This window comes from Salmo salar, chromosome 09, assembly GCF_965601325.2.
Source record: "Salmo salar chromosome 09, fSalSal1, whole genome shotgun sequence".
Lineage (NCBI taxonomy): Eukaryota > Metazoa > Chordata > Actinopteri > Salmoniformes > Salmonidae > Salmo > Salmo salar.
Window position 1 is genome coordinate 13,365,699 of NC_138299.1, and position 22,132 is coordinate 13,387,830.

At 47.3% G+C, this 22,132-nt stretch overlaps 1 protein-coding gene across 4 annotated transcripts; it reads right to left on the minus strand.

Annotated features, from left to right (window-relative positions):
- Nucleotides 1-154: 154 nt before the first annotated feature.
- LOC106610732 (consortin) lies at nt 155-20,686 on the minus strand. 4 transcript variants are annotated; one of them, XM_045723392.2, is made up of 13 exons: nt 20,569-20,686; nt 18,908-18,996; nt 18,686-18,769; nt 17,321-17,662; nt 15,493-16,220; nt 12,990-13,020; nt 12,016-12,102; nt 11,753-11,855; nt 10,991-11,012; nt 10,774-10,837; nt 7,820-8,544; nt 3,570-3,723; nt 155-3,345 (listed from the first exon to the last, which is right to left on the minus strand). In XM_045723392.2, exons 3-13 carry the CDS (start codon nt 18,693-18,695, stop codon nt 3,137-3,139), a joined length of 2,475 nt encoding a protein of 824 aa, XP_045579348.2. In that variant the 5' UTR covers nt 18,696-18,769; nt 18,908-18,996; nt 20,569-20,686; the 3' UTR covers nt 155-3,136. The 4 variants fall into 4 exon arrangements, with proteins under 4 accessions (XP_045579348.2, XP_014065728.3, XP_045579346.2 ...); XM_014210253.3 differs by having other exon boundaries at nt 18,686-18,772; XM_045723390.2 differs by lacking the exon at nt 18,908-18,996 and having other exon boundaries at nt 18,686-18,772; nt 20,569-20,684.
- Nucleotides 20,687-22,132: the final 1,446 nt, after the last annotated feature.

A 22,132-nucleotide genomic window follows, 5' to 3' on the forward strand; every position in this document is an offset into this window, starting at 1 on the left:
TCGTTCAGAAGTGTTTTGTATTTGGTGTCTGGCTTTTGTATCTGGGTTTATCAGACTATTGTGAATGATTAACAACTTACAAACTTAATAACAACTTAACAGCTGTATGACTAACTTAATGGAACTTTAGAACAGCATACAATTGTCAGACCAGTCCCCACAATAAGGTTTATTATCATCAGAGAGAAACAGGTGTTTAAAAGTACCCACCACACAGTAATCCCTCCAGACTATAAAGACAGATCTAAACCACGATGACAAACATTGAAAAAAATGAATCTACGATACCCACATCAAGCCAAAACTAGAGAAACAACAGAAAGACATGCACGTAAAGATTAGATTTGATCGTTTGTTTTCTCTCCCCCTACATTGTGCAGATATGATATAAATACTTCAGATTCCAAAAGTAAGATAGTCATCTGAACCAGCCAGAGGACGAGTGAAAATAAAACATCTTTAAAACAAGGCTGCATCTCAATAGTCTACAGTGGCTTCCTGTCCATCTGCACACCTCTGAAAGTACAAGAGACGAAAGTGAATCTCCTGGCATTCTTCCAAGCTAATTCATGCATCTACAGTTTATTGTGCGCATTTTACAACAGATCTGAATATGATTATATTTTCCTGTTGGTTTCACCGGTCTTGTGTTTTCAGATCAGAGGAGAGGAAGGAGAGTAGACCAGGAGAGGGAGGAGAGGAGATGAGGAGAGGGAGGAGAGTAGACAAGGAGAGGGAGGAGAGTAGACGAGGAGAGGGAGGAGAGTAGACGAGGAGAGGAAGGAAAGTAGACGAGGAGAGGAAGGAAAGTAAATGAGGAGAGGAAGGAGAGTAGACGAGGAGAGGGAGGAGGGTAGACGAGGAGAGGGAGGAGAGTAGACGAGGAGAGTAGATGAGGAGAGGGAGGAGAGGAAGGAGAGTAAACGAGGAGAGTAGACGAGGAGAGGGAGGAGAGTAGACGAGGAGAGGAAGGAGAGTACTCGAGGAGAGTAGACGAGGAGAGGGTAGAGAGGAAGGAGAGGAAGGAGAGTAGACGAGGAGAGGGAAGAGAGTAGGCGAGGAGAGGGAGGAGAGTAGACGAGGAGAGGGAGGAGAGGAAGGAGAGTAGACGAGGAGAGGGAGGAGAGTAGACGAGGAGAGGGAGGAGAGGAAGGAGAGTAGACGAGGAGAGTAGAGGAGGAGAGGGAGGAGAGTAGACGAGGAGAGGAAGGAGAGTAGACGAGGAGAGGGAGGAGAGGAAGGAGAGAAAGGAGAGTAGACGAGGAGAGGAAGGAGAGTAGACGAGGAGAGGGAGGAGAGGAAGGAGAATAGACGAGGAGAGGAAGCCACTTGACAGTTGGGATGTAGCCTGAGAGCCCAGCCTGCTTCATCAAATGATCCACGTCTACAGAACTTTTCCTAACGAAACTAAAACGACACACTGACTTTGTGCATTTCCACCAACTGACACAAAAAAGTAACAGATCATTGATTAAATAGACTACAAGTTAAAAAAATTAAAAAAAAAAAAAAAAAAGCACTAATAAAAAATGTACATGTAAAAAAATACATCAATTGATTCCATTGATCGCAGGAGGTAAAGAACTGGGGTAAGACTGATCATGACAATCCAATGATGATGCCCATAATTATTTCACAATAAAGATAAATATATAGACATGCCTGAGCAGGCCTCCGGAGTGGTGCAGTGCTAGCTGTGCCTCTAAAGATTCTGGGTTCGAGTCCAGGCTCTGTCGCAGCCGGCGCACAATTGGCTCAGCGTCGTCCGGGTTAGGAGGGGGTTTGGCCGGCAGGGATGTCCTTGTCCCATCGCGCACTAGCGACTCCTGTGGCGGGCCGGGTGTAGTGCGCACTGACACAGTCGCCAGGTGCACTGTGTTTCCTCCGACACATTGGTGCGGCTGGCATCTGGGTTAAGCGGACATTGGTTGGGTCGTGTTTCAGAGGACACTCGGCGCTCGACCTTCGCCTCTCCAGAGTCCGTACGGGAGTTGCAGCGATGAGACAAGACTGTAACTACCAATTGGACACCACGAAGTTGGTGAGAAAAAGGAGTAAAACATTTTTTTAAGAACAAAATAAATAAAATAACATTCTTTAACACACACGGTTACAGACATGTATTGCTTTCTTGTCCATGTTGCATATATCTCTGTCTGACACACAGTAAGGGTCATCAAGGGGCCAACGCTACAATCAGGCTGAACTATCTGTACCCCAAAACAACCCAATAAACAGAAGGGGTAGAAGTTTCCCCTATCCACTGATACAGGGTCAGATATTTCATCCCCTTCCTGGTTGAGAATACGGTTAAGATATGATCTTAGATCTGTGATTCGGGGCAACTTCTATCCTCAGCCCAAAGAAACACCCTACCTACAACATAAAAATACTCAATAGTGAGGAACATAAAGGAAAGTCAAATCTGTTTCATTACAACAAAACATTCATTATTAGAAGATTATTTTAAAGACATTATTTCATGTTTCTGACCACAGCAGAATTGTTCATATTTTGGAGGTGTAGATGAGATTAAAAATGGCGGCAGTAAACAAAGAGCTGTGCCGGTTTCTGAAATGGCTACACAAGCACTTCCTGTCTGCGCAGGTGAGCAGTTCTGTCCATGCCTGAAGGACCCAGAGGACAGGTCCATGTAGTAGTGAGCAGGTCCAAGGTCAGTGGTAATGAGTATTATCCATTCCTCTGGGCTGACTTCGGGTCAGTCTACGTCCAGTAGTGTACAGTTGACGCCTATGGGTAGTCCAGTATACTATAGGTCCTAGGTCAGTCCTACTAGTTCTACTAGGCAGCACTGCAGATGTCTTAGGGAACTGTTAGTGTGGATGCAGCCTACCAGTACCACACAGACACACACATCGTTCAATCACTCTCTCTCTCCCGCCACACATAAACACACTTTAACTGGCCAGCCAGTAAAGACAGAAAGACTGCCAGAGAGAGAGAGCGAGAGAGAAAGAGAGATTAAAACAGGGCAGGACATAAAGAGAGGCGAGTATCCACTCTGCAAAATGAGGGAGTTTTCCTCCTCTGTCCCCTTCTTCTCCCCCTCTCCTTTCCTTCCCTCCCCCTATTTCTCTTCTCCTCCCCCCATTGCTCCTCTCCTCTTGGGGGTCAGCTAAGACCCGGGGGTTAGCCAATTTTGGAGCTGATCCATCCCACGATGCAGCTGTGCGAGGTAGAAGTCAGCGTTACGGGAGAAGTCGGTGCAGACAGTGGACTGGGCGTCGCCCAGGGCACAGTAGAGGGCGGTGCCTCCCAGGCTGATCACCACGGTGACCAGGCAAAGCAGGAAGAGGAGCAGGCAGGAGTCTCCGCCCACCTCGTCTGCAGGAGGGAAGAGGAAACACACGTTTAGATGTTTATTCTATTTTATCTGACCTTTATTGAACTGTTTCTTGTCTGGAGAAGGGAGAGGACAGAGGGTGACATGGTAAGAATGCAGACAGACACACATAGCAGTATAATACTGGACGTGCACAAACATACACATGCAATTGATCATAACCATTGTTGGGTATACATATACTCACTCACACACACATCCTTACCGTGGTCAAAGCCGTCGTCAGGTACTTTGAAGCGAACCCTTCGTTTAGTAGGGTGTTTGTGTTTGAGTGGGGCCGAGAAGGGAGCCACACACACATCCTCCACACACACACTCCTCCTCTTCAGGATGGACACAAGGCCAGGGACAGGGGTCATCTGGAGGTCAGCGGGACATGGTCAAAAGGTCAGGGCCAGGTCAACTGGTTAACATAAACATACTGTACACAAGACACATACATATTACATATATATGGATACACACATGCAGTACACCGTGCAGTACACACACACACATACACAAAGGCAGTGATAGACATAGTATCCCCACTAGGTGTCAGCGTATACTGCCCTCTCATGTCAACCTCAAACCTCTGAGAAACTGGGTGTTTGAGTTGTAAGCCGACTGTAAACGAAGCCGACTGTAAACGAAGCCGACTGTAAACGAAGCCGACTGTAAACGAAGCCGACTGTAAACGAAGCCGACTGTAAACGAAGCCGACTGTAAACGAAGCCGACTGCAGACGAAGCCGACTGTAAACGAAGCCGACTGTAAACGAAGCCGACTGCAGACGAAGCCGACTGTAAACGAAGCCGACTGTAAACGAAGCCGACTGCAGACGAAAGTCGGCGAGTGAAGTCGACGGAGGCGCACCTGTGAAAGCCGAAAGTCGGACGCTGTAGTGGTTTTCCAACAGTAAGTCTCAGATCAACATTGCAGTGTCAACATAGCTGCCATTGTTCATAAAAGGTTTTCTGAATAAAATGTAGAAATACACTTTTCTATACCCCTATATCACACACTCACAAACTGAAAACATTAAGTGTGAACAATTCATTGGTTAGAGAGAGGTCTCATATCACTTTCATTTGTAGCTTTAGAATCGCGGCAAAGTCGGTTCCTGTTTCAGTCATGTCTTTGGCCACGTTCGTGTGGGTCAAACAAAAACACCCTAATGATTGGTTGACAAATAGTGCCTCCCACAATGCAGGTGATGGCTGCATGGTGCAGTTGGTGAGAAGCAACTACAGTGACTTGAAGGCGACTTCATAAAAAACTGTATGACCTTTGATCTCATAGTTCGTGTAAAGTTCATGCAGTCGACGTGTAAGCGCAAGTCAGACAATTGTTATCCCCATAACGCAACATGCTTTGGAAGGCAGATCACCAACGATGGTCACCGACTAGACAAAGTGGATCCGCTTGACCACGCCCTATGTCTTAGGTGCTGGTGACCGCTGGTGTCTTCTTATCAAGTGACATCGGCTGGTGACATCACCTCTTTAATGAACAATCAGCTAGAGAGGCTCAGGTTCACAACATTCGGTTGATCCGATTCACCCTTCAGTCACACTCTTGTCAGGCCTGACAGAAGAGAGAGGGAGGGAGAGGGGATGAGAGAGGTGAAAGCAGAAGATGATAGGGGCAATAAGAAGTGAACACAGATCGAGGAAGACTGTACATCCTATCAACAGGAATGATTTATGTTGACATGACATCCATACGGACAAAGAGGTAGAGAAAGGGGACGGATGGTCCTGTACGCCTCAGTTGCGAGAGCGTGCCGCTTGCACCGCCAGATGTTGTGGGTTCAATTCCTGGGGCCACCCATACGTAAAAATGTATGTGCGCATGACCGTAAGTCGCTTTGGATAAAAGCGTCTGCTAAATGGCATATAAATATGAGAGAGAGATAGAGAGAGATAGAGAAGAAGAGAACGATGAAAAGCCCCTCCAGTTTTAATGGTTATTATTGTAGCTGTTCAGAGATCAAGTCTACTCTCACCTAAACCATTATGTACAGAGCTCTTCAGTCGTTTGTCATAGTGGACCAGACCTGGGCCATGTTCAGTTGGCACGAAACGGAGCAAACATTTTGCAACAGAGTGAAACATTAAGAGTTGCTACCTGAACTTGTCCAGTGAAAATGCTGATTTCTGTTTCAAAACATGACTGGTGGGCATTCCATTCCAATACGGCCACTGCATCACGAAAGACGTCGCTAAAAGGCCAAAGTAGCCTTGTGAATCGCGTGCACCCACCCCCTCCTTACCCTCAGTGTGACTCGATGACGGCCTCGTTGCCCTCCCTCGCCAGAAACATACGCAATCAATTACACACATTCACACCGCTCTCCACACACACACACACACCCAGCTCCATATTTGGCATCCAAAGGCTAATGATGACCTAACACTGTCTGCTTGCTAATTACTGACGCTTACACAAATGAAGGCTTGTAAATGTAGGCTTGTAAATGTAGGCTTGTAAATGTAGGCTTGTAAATGTAGGCTAGTAAATGTAGGCTTGTAAATGTAGGCCTATAAATGTAGGCCTGTAAATGTAGGCTTGTAAATGTAGGCTTGTAAATGTAGGCCTATAAATGTAGGCTTGTATATGTAGGCTTGTAAATGTAGGCCTATAAATGTAGGCTTGTATATGTAGGCTTGTAAATGTAGGCCTATAAATGTGCCCATTTGGGGATCTGATACTATTTCTGTTTGTCATAACTCACCACCACTGTGGAGCTTCTCAAAGTCGTTTTTTCTTCGCCTCAAAATGCAAGTAAACAAAGTCTGTTTTTACATCCATTGAAAATGACAATAGTTCCTCAACGTAGCCTATTGGGAAAATCGTTCAATCTCTCTCCCTTTCGATAACCACTCAGCATGAAAAAGGGGACAAAATGTCATGCTCTGATCCGGGGGAAATGTCATAAAAAAAAAGTCTACCTGATGATTTCGGATCCTTTCCACAAATAGCCTACAGCGGTGTCTGTTGGTCCGAAGCTCACTGGCTGGGAAACTCTAAAGGGCCCAGAATATTTTATAGGTTGCAAGTTTGCTAGCGTGAGTTTCAGGTCGGACCAAGTTAATAGTTGATACAATGTTTCAAGTTCCTTGCAGACAGGCCATGCGTTGCCAATGTGATATTTATTTTTATCAGGATATTTTCTACCTGCGGGCTGCAATGTTTTTATTGTTGACTTTATGTAGGCTATTATTACATAGTAATGGAAATAGAAGTTACTTTTAGATTTGTATCATGTTGATTTCGATCGAATTTTGATGAACCACATTGATTTTGAGATTTGAAGACTTTATTATAAATGAAATTAAACTGTTTTCTTGAAAATGTGCATGTGAACATCATAAGTGGCAGAATCTGCAAAGGCCAGCAGCAGCCGGCAGCGGGAGGAGGGGGGTCGGGTTGGGAACAGGTTTGACTCTTCTGGTTAGGCTATATTGATCTCTGGCTCCCTATTTAGTCATTTGTGTCTTCATTTTTATTTCAGTGCTTAAAAGCATCAGACAAAGTAGCCTACATATAGTTGATTTGATTCAAACATAGGGTATATCTAAATATGGGGACAGCCCTAGTTTGTTTATAGTTTATTATTATTTAAATTCTATTTAACCTTTATTTAACTAGGCAAGTCGGTTAAGAACAAATTCTTATTGACAATGACGGCCTTCCCAGGGCCAAACCCGGACGACCCTGGGCCAATTGTGCGCCGCCCTACGGGACTCCCAATCACGGTATGTTTATAGCTGCCGATATGCGCCCATTCTCTGTGGTTGAGAACAGGGAGTTTCAGCACCTTGTGAAAGTGCTCGAGCCACGTTAAGAACTTCCCTCTTGCACCCATTTCAGGAAACAGGTAGAACCCGCTCTATATAAGCAAAACAAAGCAGAAGTTTTCATTGAATTGGCCAACGCACCTTGTGTTGCGCTTACTTAACAGTGACAGCCTATCACATTAACCCAGAGTGGGAGATGTACCGTGCCATTGACACACTCATGATGTGTTCGTAACCAAGTGAGAAGTGTGAATTTACCACATACGACTGGGAGAAATCACCTCGAACGGCCCCTTAAACTGGTAATTACTAGTAGGAAACTCGTAACAGCACTCTCATCAGTTAAATGTAACAAAACATTACTTATAAAAAGCAATATATTAAAGTGGTTTTTGAACTCTAGAATGTGTTTACAAGGTTGACAGCTGGTTGGCCATTAGCTAAATCAGCGTTTCTCGACAGCATCAGAGTGGAAACTTGAAAGGCCCAACATAAATATCCAGTCACAACAGGCAATGCAAAGAACATTGTGAATGGCATTTCATTTTCCAGCTGTTCCGAAACCGAACCATGACTGCAATATGTACCAAAACTGTGCAATACATCTCTCTATAAGTGTCAACGTGTGTGTGTGTCATAAGACTTCAGTCCATACACAGTCTCTCCCACTCACCTCCTCCACTGTGATGCGTTTGGCCAGGTCGTCCAGAGAAGCCACCCGGTCTCTGATAGTCTCCACCATGTCCACTCCAAACATATCATACTCCTCCTCGCGCAGCTGGGCCTCCTCGCGCAGCTGGGCCTCCTCGCGCAGCTGGGCCTCCTCGCGCAGCTGGGCCTCCTCGCGCAGCTGGGCCTCCTCGCGCAGCTGGGCCTCCTCGCGCAGCTGGGCCTCCTCGCGCAGCTGGGCCTCCTCGCGCAGCTGGGCCTCCTCCAGTATGAGCTGCTCCTTCACTGCTAAGGCTGAGATCTCCTCTAGAGGAGCTTTAAAACAATCAACACCATCTCTATTCTCCTCTTCCTCTAATGCCAAGGCCTCCTCTGCCTCTTCCACCTCCTCCTGTTTTTCCTCTCCTCCCTGCTGATCATCATGCTTGGGTTGGCTCATTTCCCCATCCGTAGGGCGGTCCGGCGTAGTGCAACCCTCCTGAGTGGTGTGTTCCATCTCACTCTCCGTCTGCTGACCCGTTCCTTCGCTCCGAGAATCTGTGAACTCAGCCCTCCCAATCCCCTGGGAGTCTCTGCAGTCCTGTGCCACACCCAGAACAGCACAGTCATTGGAGCTGAGGCTGTCCTTCAGGGCTCCGGCTGATTTGATTGGGTTGATGCTCTGGGAGAGGGTGGAGTCTGTTCCTCTCTGGTCCTCCTCCATCCCCAACAAACACTCAAATAACCGAACTAGGAGAGCAAGAGACAGAGACAGAGACAGAGACACAGAGAGAGAGAGACACAGAGAGAGAGAGACACAGAGAGAGACAGAGACACAGAGAGAGACAGAGACACAGAGAGAGACAGAGAGAGAGACAGAGACACAGAGAGAGACAGAGAGAGAGAGACACAGAGAGAGAGACACAGAGAGAGAGAGAGAGAGACACAAGGAGAGAGAAAGACATACAGAGGGAAGAAATGTTACAAGTTACAATAGACATAAGACAACAACAGCCCTTGACCCCCCCCCCCCCCCTTTAACTTCTCCACCCAGGCTCTCCCTTTAGAGTCCCGTAGACATCAACACCCTCCCCAGCAGAGTCCACTGTCTAATCTACATTAAAGAGGGGATCACTATTCCTCAACATCCTCAAAAATACCTCCCAAATCTCCTACCTCAATTATTCACAACACTCTCCTCTTTTACCCTTTAGCTGCTGTTTTATAGGGAACTTGATGTCCCTGGAACCCATTTCCTGTCTACTCTCTCATCCACTACAGAGACACACGCACACACACGCATCACTGTTAAACACAAATGGAAACAGACTGAGGACAAGGTGTCCCTCAGGTCCAAATATTTATTCAATGTGAGAGTATTTATCAGATACGTGTCGTTTAACAGGGGAGACAGAGCTGTACTCTCCTCGCCGAGACAGAGCTGTACTCTCCTCGCCGAGACAGAGCTGTACTCTCCTCGCCGAGACAGAGCTGTACTCTCCTCGCCGAGACAGAGCTGTACTCTCCTCGCCGAGACAGAGCTGTACTCTCCTCGCCGAGACAGAGCTGTACTCTCCTCGCCGAGACAGAGCTGTACTCTCCTCGCCGAGACAGAGCTGTACTCTCCTCGCCGAGACAGAGCTGTACTCTCCTCGCCGAGACAGAGTTGTACTCTCCTCGCCGAGACAGAGTTGTACTACCCTCGCCGAGACAGAGTTGTACTCTCCTCGCCGAGACAGAGCTGTACTCTCCTCGCCGAGACAGAGCTGTACTCTCCTCGCCGAGACAGAGCTGTACTCTCCTCGCCGAGACAGAGTTATACTCTCCTCGCCGAGACAGAGTTATACTCTCCTCGCCGAGACAGAGTTGTACAGTTATGCTCTCCTCACGCCTCCGGAACACCGACACCGAGAGCTCCCTAATTTAAGATACTGTCATCTCAGTGTGTGTGTGTGTGTGTGTGTGTGTGTGTGTGTGTGTGTGTGTGTAGTCACGCCTCGGTTGTGAAAGTGAAACCAGGCCATGGCAGAACACAGTGCCCTGTGTCTTTGTGCACAGGCAACACACACCTTTGACTACGTGTCTGTGTGTGCGTGTGCGCGTTGTGTGTGTGTGTGTGTGTGTGTGTGTGTGTGTGTGTGTGTGTGTGTGTGTGTGTATACAGTTAGGTAACACACACCCTTGGCTCCCCGGAGCTCTGCTTCAGTTCATCAATAACCCAAATCCCAGACCAGGGGACCTCTCCTAACACACACGACGTGATGGAATGTATCTAAGGTGTTTCCAGGTAACCAGGTAGGGGGAGGGGAGCGAGAGCAAAAGAGAGATAGAGATCGAGCAAGAGAGAGAGAGCGAGCGAGGAAGAGAGCGAGCGAGAGAGCGAGCGAGCAAGAGAGAGAGAGAAAGAGAGAGAGCAAGAGAGAGAGAAAGAGAGAGCAAGAGAGAGAGAGAGAGAGCAAGAGAGAGAGCAAGAGAGAGAGAGCAAGAGAGAGAGCAAGAGAGAGAGAGAGAGAGCAAGAGAGCGAGAGCAAGAGAGCAAGAGAGAGAGAGAGCAAGAGAGCGAGCAAGAGAGAGAGAGAGAGAGAGAGAGCAAGAGAGAGAGCGAGCGAGCGAGCAAGAGAGAGAGCGAGAGAGAGAGAGAGAGAGAGAGAGAGAGAGAGAGAGAGCGCGAGCAAGAGAGAGCAAGAGAGAGCAAGAGAGAGCGGTCAAGAGAGAGAGAGAGCAAGAGAGAGCGAGAGCGAGAGCAAAAGAGAGCGAGGGCAAGAGAGATAGAGAGAGAAAGAAAGAGAGATAGAGACAGATAGAGAGAGCAGAGGAAGGGAATAGTTCTGAATGTCCTCTTTAATAATTGACAGGTCAGCTGCCTGTCTCTGGAAGCACTAGGCAGACCGGCTCACGTCTCAAAACATTGCAGAGCGACAGACATACAGCAATCCTGCACTGATAAACTCCTGCTTCCTCAACCACACACACACTTACCTGAGCGGCATGCAGGCAATCTGTCCTCACCACAAACAGGGCTCTTCAGCACAGAGTCCACAGCCTCACACGCGCACAAACAGAGGGGAGAGCAGAGTGAATACAGCATCAACAAATGACATTCAAACTAGCCGAGCAAAGCGCTGAATACCGTGTAATGCTAGACAGAGGGTCTCCACAATGCCATCATGTCAATCAAGCACAGAGTATCTCTTACCTTCTCTTCTCCAGGACTGGGTCTGTGTGGCAGAGAGAGAGAGAGAGAGAGAGAGAGAGAGAGAGAGAGAGAGAGAGAGAGAGAGAGAGAGAGAGAGAGAGAGAGAGAGAGAGAGAGAGAGAGAGAGAGAGAGAGAGCAGCGAGAGAGAGAGAGAGAGAGAGACACACAGAGAGAGAGACACAGAGAGAGAGAGAGACAGAGAGAGAGGGGGTGCAAGGCAGTTAGTGCTGTCACTTTCGTCCCCCGTGATTGAAGGAAGGTCTCTGCCTAGCTAAGGCTAAGATAGGTGGCCCTGCTCTCTCCCAGGGAATCTAATATTAGCGCCGCACATTTCCCTAGCTATTTCAGCATGTGTGTGTGCCGTGTGTGTGTGTGTGTGTGTGTGTGTGTGTGTGTGTGTGTGTGTGTGTGTGTGTGTGTGTCTGAAACTCTAGCACCGCTGTAGCTCAAATGACTTAAAGTGCAGCAACAGCAAAGGGCCATATGTTTAAACCATCACGCTGTATGTGTACACACACACACAAACCACCTTGGAGAGAGCCCAGGTGTGTCAATGTACATCACTGCACAGCTTCTCAAGGTTTCCCCATTAAATAGAAAATGAGTTAAAAAGGTGGTCTTTCCATGTTAAACTGCAACCTTTTCCTGTACTGAGCTGTAAAAGGACCACATCTAAAGACCAACTTCACACACACACACAACTAGACACACACAACTAGACACGCGCATGCGCGCACACGGACACACAGGTGTAGCCTCACCGTTGGTGTGTTTTGCAGATGTGTGTGAGTATGTCCAGCTGCTGTGCAGTGAGGTCAGTGTCGCTGTTCCTCTCTCCCCGACCGTCTGCCCTACACCGCCTCTCTGGAACAACAGAAGGTTTGGAGGAAGAGAGGCGCATGACACGGCACAAACACACCCAAAGAGAGAGGGGAGCGAGAGAAGGTTTGAGGGTGAGAGAAAAGGTGGGATGCGTAATGAGACTTCCAATGGCTGAACGGCGGAGAGAGAGAGAGAGAGTTACCCCACTGTTCCTGCAGTGTTGTCAGGTTGTTCAGTAGTCGCTGGTGGTAGAGTCTCTCTAGCTGAACACACCAAACCGCTCTCTCATCTGGTCCACGCAGGGTTAAGAAAACACACACACACAGACTCCTACACCCTTCAGTGATCCAGTCAGCGTTTGATTTTTTGATTTAGATTTTTTGTTATTATTTAACCAGGCAAGTCAGTTAAGAACAAATTCTTATTTACAATGACAGCCTAGGAACACCGGGTTAAACTGCCTTGTTCAGGGGCAGAACGACAGATTTTGACCTCGTCAGCTCGGGGATTCGATCCAGCAGCCTTTTGGTTACTAGTCCAATGCTCTAACCACTAGTCTACCGGCTGCCCCAACTATAGAGAGAGATGGGGGGGTGATGAACAGGGGGAAGTGCTCTCCAGTCATAAGGAGAAGTCCACACAGAGTTTAAAGCAGATGAGCACCATTCTGTCACATACAATGTGACAGAACCTCCCACCTACTGTCCTGTATAGGGACTGTAGCTGGCTCGGGAAGGGTCCCACACAGAGCAGTGTACTGGAGCGATCCCACGTGTTACAGAGGGATTGTGTTAGCAGCCGTCATCCATAAACATGAGTCCTCCTCTCTTTCAACAGGCACTGAGGCGCTCTCTGTATAAGCCCACAGCTTTGCTGTAACAAGCCACTACGCGTGCACGCGTGCGCACCGTCTGTAGTGGTCGTGGCTGAATGAAGACTGAAAACGAAGAGCACAACGATAAGATCAAAGCCAAACCGTGCAGCTTGAACGTCGTGGTATGTTTCAACTGGAATGCGGTCTTCACCTGAGAGTCAGAGTGAACCAGAGAGCACTGTAATTCACTGGAAAGACACGAGACATGAAGCTGACTGATAAGGATACAACCGTCCTAGACTTAACGCACCTGTTCAGTATCTCTCTCTCTCACACACACACACACACAGTGATAAGGATACAATCTTCCTGGAGGACAAAGGCCTCGGCTACCTGAAGAGACGGAGGCAGAGTGGAGAGGGTTAAAGGACAACATTCATTTACATTCCAGTCAACTAGAAAAACTAAACGGGTGTATTCCGCCAAGACAGACAAATACCACCATCCATAGTTAAAACACCTTACAGGCCTAATACTGAATGATAATTAAACTACGTCTCGTATAACTTTGACCTCGAGACAGAACATGCCCAGGTGGCATAACTTCACCCCAAAACCCCCCTACTTAAGAAGAGTGAAGAAGATAAAACACACACACACACACACAAGCACAGTGGAGAAGCACGAGAAACACGGCTCGTCCCCACGAGCACAGCGGAAAACACAGGAACTAAGCGGAAAGTCTTTCAAATCCTCCTTGATCACAGCTGCATTTGTAGTTTCCAAAGTTCCCCCAGTAGCTAGCGGGAGGTTTAGACGAGCTCCACAACCTGCCTGACGCAGCGGCGGCGGTGTGTCCGTGGGTGCGTGCGCGTGCTTAACAAACGGACTCTTGCGACTGTTTTAAAAAAAAATTGTTCTCCTGCTGACTGAAGAGGACAAAAACGGGACAGAGGGAAAGAGAGAGAGAGGGAGGAACAGAGAGTGAGAGAACAGCCGCGTGTGTGAAAGAGTTTGTCAGAGAGAGAGAGAGAGAGAGACAGAGAGAAGGGGAGAGACACAGAGAGGGATAGAGAATAGGAGCGTTTGTAAGTGAAAGACAGAGCAGGAGCCCGGTAATAACCCACTGGCCTCTCTCGCACTCTCTTTCACACAGACTCTATCCCCCTCTCTCTCTCTCTCTCTCTCACTCTCCATTGTTGCAAGCTCCCCTACATTTACATAAATATGAATTGCTCACTTCGCTTGCTTGTGGTGGGTGTTTAAGAGAGAGAGCGACAGGGAGGGAGCGAGAGAGAGAGAGGGAGAAATAGAGAGAGCGAATGAGGCAGGCAGTGAGAGAGAAAGACAATAGGCTATAACCACACTGCTGCCTTGCTGTCCTGAGGCACTGGGCTATTTATAAGGCTTTCTCTAAACAGTTAAACTGTTTAGAGTTTCACCACATTACAGCAGTGCAAATCTGCTCTTTTCACACCTAAAAAAACAGATGCTCTGACGGAAGTCGACTGACCGAAAGCACAGTTACAATTATATAAATGTGCATCTGACTGGAAGTGTGCAGAGACTTCTTCATATTGCCCCTAAGACAAGAGAAAAGTAAACTTACTCATGAGCTAAATGTTTTGATAGGAAGTTTAACAGTATCAAATGTAATCTCTTCCTAGAGAGCTCCCCCTTAAAACGCAACCAGGGGAGACATAACAAACTCTCATTCTATCCTTACAAGGGTTGGTTCTGGTTGGTCAGAACTCCTGGGGTTGCTAAGCGCCATCTGGCTAGCGACCAATCAGATTAGGGAGGTGAACAGATGCGAGTTGGTTACTCTAGGGGTTTGTTCAGTGAGGTGAAACATTTAGAGTGTTTCAGAAAGAAAATGAATAGAGCTGACACGATTCCCTGTTCTACCCAACAGATAATCATGGCCCAATCCCACATGACCTCCTAGACAAGGGTTCCCCAACTGGTGTCCCGCAGTCCGAGTTTGGCCTGCGGGTGATTTTATTCGCCCCCCCCCAAGTTTATATGTTTTGGGGACATAAAAGGCTGTAAAAACACCAGCAAATCAGCTCCAAGCGATTTTAATTTTGGAAATCTGTTCCAAAGTATTCCAACGCATAATGTAATATTTACACATTTTTAGAGAACCCTAATACAGTTTGATTTGGCTTTCCTTTTACGCGTCCTCTGAAACTCTCTGCCGCCCCTTTGAGGAGGTGCGCCTCACTTTGAAAGCCTGCAGGATGGTGAAACTTTCACCTTGCCTATCAGAGGGAAAGTTGGAGGCATTACCATATTGATTGCCCAGCAAAGCCTCTTAGATCTGTGCATAGGGTCCAGGGGTCCATTTGGGATTGGGACCGGTCTGTTCTGAACAATACATTTCTATCTGAACTTTGTGTAACGTTGCACCTTCCTGAACACGCCCCAGGATGTGTTTGAAGAAGGTAGGGAGTAGACAGAGGGGCTGAGGTGATGATCAGACATGACAACAGTGCCCCCTACTGGTGGAGATGGGAATAGACACTTTACACTTCACTTCATCCAGAGTTCTGTGGTGAAGCTGTGTATCACAATGACAAGGATTCTACCACACCAAGTCACACCTGACAGCCCTGCAATGGCTGTCTGTGTGTGTGTGTGTGTGTGTGTGTGTGTGTGTGTGTGTGTGTGTGTGTGTGTGTGTGTGTGTGTGTGTGTGTGTGTGTGTGTGTGTGTGTGTGTGTGTTCAGGCAGTCTGGTAAACAGAATCACAGCTCACCACACGTAGAGGAAACCACGCCTGGCTGTCAGAGGAACAACACTTGAGAACAGCGCAGGCAGGTAGAAATACCATATATAGAATGAAGAGGGAGGGGCACACACCTGATGGAGGTACTGAGGCAGGTGGGAGTGATCTCCCCGTTCCCCTAACTCCTTTAAGGTGGCCAGGAGGACAGGGCTAGGAATAGGCTCTGCGGTGGAGGTGATAGGTCCTGTGGTAGAAATGGTGGGTCCTGTGGTGCAGGTGGTAGGTCCTGTGGTGCAGGTGGTCGTAGGTCCTGTGGTGCAAGTAGGGCCTGTGGTGCAAGTAGGGCCTGTGGTGCAAGTAGGGCCTGTGGTGGAGGTGGTGGGGCCTGTGGTGGAAACAGTGGGTCCTGTGGTGCAGGTGGGGCCTGTGGTGAAGGTGGTAGGCCCTGTGGTGCAGGTGGGGCTTGTGGTGGAGGTGGTAGGTTCTGTGGTGCAGGTGGGGCCTGTGGTGGAGGTGGTAGGCCCTGTGGTGCAGGTGGGGCTTGTGGTGGAGGTGGTAGGTTCTGTGGTGCAGGTGGGGCTTGTGGTGGAGGTGGTAGGTTCTGTGGTGCAGGTGGGGCCAGTGGTGGAGGTGGTAGGTTCTGTGGTGCAGGTGGGGCTTGTGGTGGAGGTGGTAGGCCCTGTGGTGCAGGTGGGGCCTGTGGTGGAGGTGGTAGGCCCTGTGGTGCAGGTGGGGCTTGTGGTGGAGGTGTGTGTCTCGCCCGCAGGGTCACTGTAGCAGGGTTCGTCTGGACTTGTTGCTTGGGAGCTGATGGGATCTGTAGTCTCTGGAGACACAGAGGGCCGGAGCTCTACCGGACTGCCTACAGAGTGAGAGAGAGAAAAGAGAGAGCACTGCACATAAAACATCAACGTTAAACTGTTACAAAAGTCTGAAACCAGATAGTGGCAGTGAAAGGGCAGATTGAGCAAATCCTCTACCTATTTCAGTTCGGCATTAACGACTACACACACTCTCGCTAAGTACTTTTCCTTTGTGTTTCTGTGCTGTGGAAGCCATACGGCCCATTTGAGAAATTCCAAGTCCTGACAAGTCAATAAATCCTTTATGATCCCATGGTGGAAAATTCATTTGGTAGCTGGGGACATAACATACATAGTATAATGCATCATTGAGCACTTGGACACACACACACACACACACACACACACACACACAAACGAGGTCTTGCCCAGAGAGTATGTGTATTGGGACAGTTCAGACACCATACCCAAACGAGGTCTTGCCCAGAGAGTGTGTGTATTGGGACAGTTCAGACACCATACCCAAACGAGGTCTTGCCCAGATAGACAGAAGTAAAGAACTCAGATCCTCAGACTCATCTCAACCACTTTCTCTCCCCGCTAGCTCCCTACCGTCTTCCCCCCTCCTCTCCTTTCTTCTCCCGGACTTTCTACTAATCTCTTCTCTCCCGTCTCTCCACCTCTTCTTTTCCTTCTGTCCCCCTCCTTGCTGTACCCTTTCTCCTTTACCTCTCCCCCTCTCCGACTGTAGCTGATGTGGTTGCTCGGACATCACCGGGTGCGATTAATTGGGTGAGACCCGCTCTGTATGCTACAAATCTGATCCGCTGACCGATTAACAGGGTTAGCACGCATGCACGCACACAAGTCCAGCCAACTGACTAACCCAGGCCTTCAACCATGTCCTCAAACACACACAGTTTAATTAATAGAATTGACTGGTCTTCTGCCTCCTCCTGATCAATGGTACACAACCAGATAAAGGTGATATATTTCTATAAATCCCAAAATATATATTTATATCTATAAACCAAGCTGTCTCAGTGTGTGTGTGTGTGTGTGTGTGTGTGTGTGTGTGTGTGTGTGTGTGTGTGTGTGTGTGTGTGTGTGTGTGTGTGTGTGTGTGTGTGTGTGTGTGTGTGTGTGTGTGCCACCTTACCTGTGTCTGAGAAGGAACAGTCAGTCATAGGAGTGTCGGGTGATTGGCCGCGAGTCACGCTGCTGTCCTCCTCCTCTTCTTCCACAATCACATCATCCTCATCTCCCTCTCCCTTCACCGTTCTACCTTCCTCCTCCTCCTCCTCCTCTTCCTCCACATTGTTGTTTAAAGAGTTTTGTTGGATGATGTCTCGTCCAACCCTCTGACCATCATCTAGTTGAGTCTGCATCCAGTTCTGGTTTTGGTTCCGATTTGGTTCCGAGGGGTCTGATTGGTTGCAGTGGAGGTTGACCCCACCCTCCTGACCCTCAGACAACACTGGCCCCTCCCTCTCACACTGACCTGGGAGCAGATGAAGAGAGATTAGACAAGAGCTTCTGTTGTTGTCATTACACACGGCAGGAGATCCTGATCTGCTCCGTAGGCGCTCATGACGACCAGAGAGAATTAAGGTATCAGCAATACAGGGTTAGCTCCATCTTACCATTCAGATAGACTTTCACCATGGCTGAGTTCCAATTCGTCACCCTTCTTCCAGAATGTGCATTTGCACACTTTCACGCACAGGTTTTTACAATGGTAGAACCTCCGTCCGGTCAAAGCTTACACTAATCCCAAGCTTTGAAATGAATGACCGGCAGGAAAAGGGTGGAGAATCGGGACGTAGCACATATTTCACCTCTCTCTCTCCCCCTGCCTCCACTAATAATAATAATACATGGAATTTGTAACACGCTTTTCATTGAAAGCCAATCTCAATTTGCTGCAGCGAGTGCATGAAAATAAGTCAAACCAACAGACGTAGACAAAATAAGGACACAACAAGACCGGGCAACTGACACAAAGAACACAACTGACGCTACAAGAAACAAGGCCAGCAAGGCTATAACACAGCTATTACTAACAGAAGGTCTTCCTAAAGAGAAGGGTTTTAAGGGCCCGTTTTAAAGGAGCCCAGAGTCTGTGGTGCCTTCAGGTGGTCTGGGATTGCATTGGGGGGGGGGGGGGGGGGGGGGGGTCGCTATGGGATACGAGAAGATATTTGAGGTATGGAGGGGCATTGCCATGGATGTACTGGAATGTCAGCAGGAGTGTTTTGAATTCAATTCTGAATGAGACGGGGATCCCTCTTCTATTACTTCCCAGTCACCCTCTCCTTACCCTCATCCAACGGTCTCCCCTACCTCTTCCCTTCCTCTCTCTCCTCCTTACCCTCATCCAACGGTCTCCCCTACCTCTTCCCTTCCTCTCTCTCCTCCTTACCCTCATCCAACGGTCTCCCCTACCTCTTCCCTTCCTCTCTCTCCTCCTTACCCTCATCCAACGGTCTCCCCTACCTCTTCCCTTCCTCTCTCTCCTCCTTACCATCATCCATGGGTCTTCTCCTCCGTGACCTCTCAGCATGAAGGTCAGCCACTCCCCCTGCCACGCTTACCAGACACAGCCCTCCTACTGACGAGAGAGAGAGAGAGAGAGAGAGAGAGAGAGAGAGAGAGAGAGAGAGTGTAAGGCAATAGAAAACAAGTCTAACTTCATTCCTACAAGTGTCAAACCATGAATATTTACACACACAACACACACACTCACCCTATTTAGGCCTAAAAGTGCCTCCGTGGAGTAGTGTTGTCCTGGTTCTCTCCAGCAGAAGGCTAATTGCTCCTGTTAGCGCTTAGTGACTATTAGGTAAAAAAGAGAGCACTTATCCCTATGGTCCCCCTTCAGAGCACAGTAGGGTTAGGCCCATAGAAATAGACTTTATAGAATGGACATTTCCCCTGAGAATTACAGTACATGGAAGGTGGAGAATTTAACAGAGCAGCAAGGCAGGTGTGGTGGTTTACGCAACGCCTAACCTCTATGTGTGTGTCTGTGTGTGTGTGTGTGTGTGTGTGTGTGTGTGTGTAGGGCATTTTGATGCCAGCTGAACTTGGCAACTGTTATTGTTAACCCCTACTTGCAATCTCGCTCTGTTACTCTTGGCCCCCCCTTTCTATCCAGAGCTCGCCCTCTCCCTTTTCACTCTCTCTGTCTTCCTTTCCCCTCCCCATCATCACATCTCTTTGTCCTCTTCCAGGGTGTCCATAAATAATGAAGTACATAGACAGGGGGGATAGACACACACACGGGCCTACCAGGCAGTAGGTTAGTCCATCTCACGTGAGAGAAGAATGGGTAAAAAAAAACAGCAACACACACACAAACACATTTATCAATCCAAAGCCAACTCAACTGACAAAAACACACAAGTAACAACATGCACAGTCTAGCACTCACAATTTGGCAAATTCACACACAGGGAGTAGGTTCCAGAAAAACTAGCCTAACTGCACACAGCAACACACACACACACACACACACACACACACACACACACACACACACACACACACACACACACACACACACACACACACACACACACACACACAATGCAGCAGAGAAATAGAGGGGTGTTCAGGTAACTCATCTGAATCTAATAAGAGCCCCTCCATGTCATCTCTACAGCTGCTACATGTGTATCTGAGGGCCTACGTGGAGGATATTAGATAGTGACATATGTGTTCCTCTCCTAGAATCAAACTACTACACTGTTCTTACCCAGGGCTCTGGGTCTTCTCTCTGACACATTCAATCACTTTGCTAATGTGATGTATGTACATCATACTGTACATACATCATACTGTCATTAAATCAGCTGTTTTTTGTTGTCAGAACCTCTAGGCACTACACTTAGCTACCAATCAGTCAGATAAGATTATAATAAACACATATTGGGAAAAATTGGCGTTGCCTCTAAGGTTACAATACTGTTCCTGCAAATGCGAGCTAACGTTACACCGATGCGATACACTCGAGCTGGTCTTAGCTCGTGTAGTGTCAGTGATTCGTTTTCTTCACTGGCTTGTCAATGGGTTTGAACTGGCTAGCATAGCAAGTTAACAGCTAGCCTAACGTTACCTACCGCTGTCTGTTTTGCTGCTTGAAGCTAACGCTTCTGTACCTACTAGCTAGCAAGATCCTGTGTTTTGTAAAAATCGATATGTATTAACAATTTCAAAATGATACCCGAATACATGCGTACTATGAATGTTTAACACACGGTTGGATCATGTTTAGCTAGCTGTCACCTAGCTCATTTACACATCTGGCTGGCTGTCAAGCTAACGTTAGCACTTATATCTGGCTTTTGCGGCGCTTGGATGCAAGTTGTCGCCTTCTAGTACACGGCAATAACTGGTGGTACTTACGATGTAATTAATTCCGTGTCTTGTATCCAGTTGCTGAACGGAACATTGACTGACTGACTGATGTTGCAGATTTCTCTTCCTGAGACCGAGCCAAAAAAATGACGTAACTTTCGTACGGTAATGAGGAAACCTTCAAAATAAACGTCGCAATTTCAAAACATCGCAATGTGCCTAACGCATTCAAATGATACAGAATTTGAATCAATGGTCACTTTTATTGTACCAACAAGAACATGCAATATGTAGTTTATGATAATGAATTTTAAAAATATGGTTGAATTAATATTTTTTTTAAACCAATAATGAAAAGAATACCCTGGTTGACACTGGTATGTTGAGAATATTGGGCTGGAGAGAGAGAACTTTTCAACCTGTCTCAGCTAAAGCGTGGTGGGAAATACCCAGTAGGGTCTCTACCAAATATGGTTCGTTTTGTAGGGGGACTGTGTCGCACGACCTGCTGCTGCACCTTCACTCTGTACAGCATAATGCAATACACTGTAATAGACTGTACGTGGGATACTTACAGTATTGGCTTGTAGAGAGAAGCCTTTTCTACATGTCTCATCTAAAGTGTGGTGGGAAATACTCAGTAGGGTCTCTACTAACCTTTATATGATTCGTTTTGGAGGGAGACTGTGTGTCGTACATATCCAGCACCACTTCGTTCTCCACCCCCTCCATAGCCACAAACGCAATAGACTGTAATAGACTGTACATGGGTTATATATTAGCTTGTAGAGAAATACGTTTTCTACCTGTCTCAGCTAAAGTGGGGTGGAAAATACTCAAGTCAGCTCTCTACTAACCAAAAATGGTTAGTTTTGGAGGGGCACTATGTTATAGACATATGCATTTAGTCCTGCATGTTAAATTAATCCAGAGTAATAAGTTCATGTACTGTTGTTGTGTTGAATATCCGTTGTGAAGACAAAACAGTTAAACACTTTTTTTGCTTACCTTATTTGCTTCCAGTGTGAAATAAAATTTGAACAAAGACAAAGACACAATGTAAACAATGATGGACTGGCATACCTGTTAACTAGATTGACCTAATGGTGATGGTAATGCTGCACCTTCACACATTTAAATCAGCCCAAAGCCAGCCTTGACATGTGCCTAAAAATGCATCAGGTCAATCGCTTGGCCTGACAAATCAAATATTTTTGAGGTACTGTCCTAGTAAAACCATGTTGCTATAGGTTTATATCACCCCAAATATGCATTGCCTTCCAACTATTTTGTTAAACCCACCTTGGTCGCAATCAATCCAAAGGTTCGCCTCTTGGACTTGGGTTTTGGACTGATTCATGGATCATAGTCCATCTCCCCAAATTGTAATTTTTGAGAAAAAACATGTGATTATTACTTGGCCTTTGTCTTATTATCAACTTAAATGTTTAGCATTACACTTCCAAACATAAAAGGCGCTCTTAACCATGAAAATACAGTAAATATGCAGCAGTACTCATTGGACCAGCACTCCATATATTATGTACTTTATGTTTCTCTTGTAAGGTCAAAAGTCACCACTGTAATGCGAAACCCTGTATCCCCATCTCGC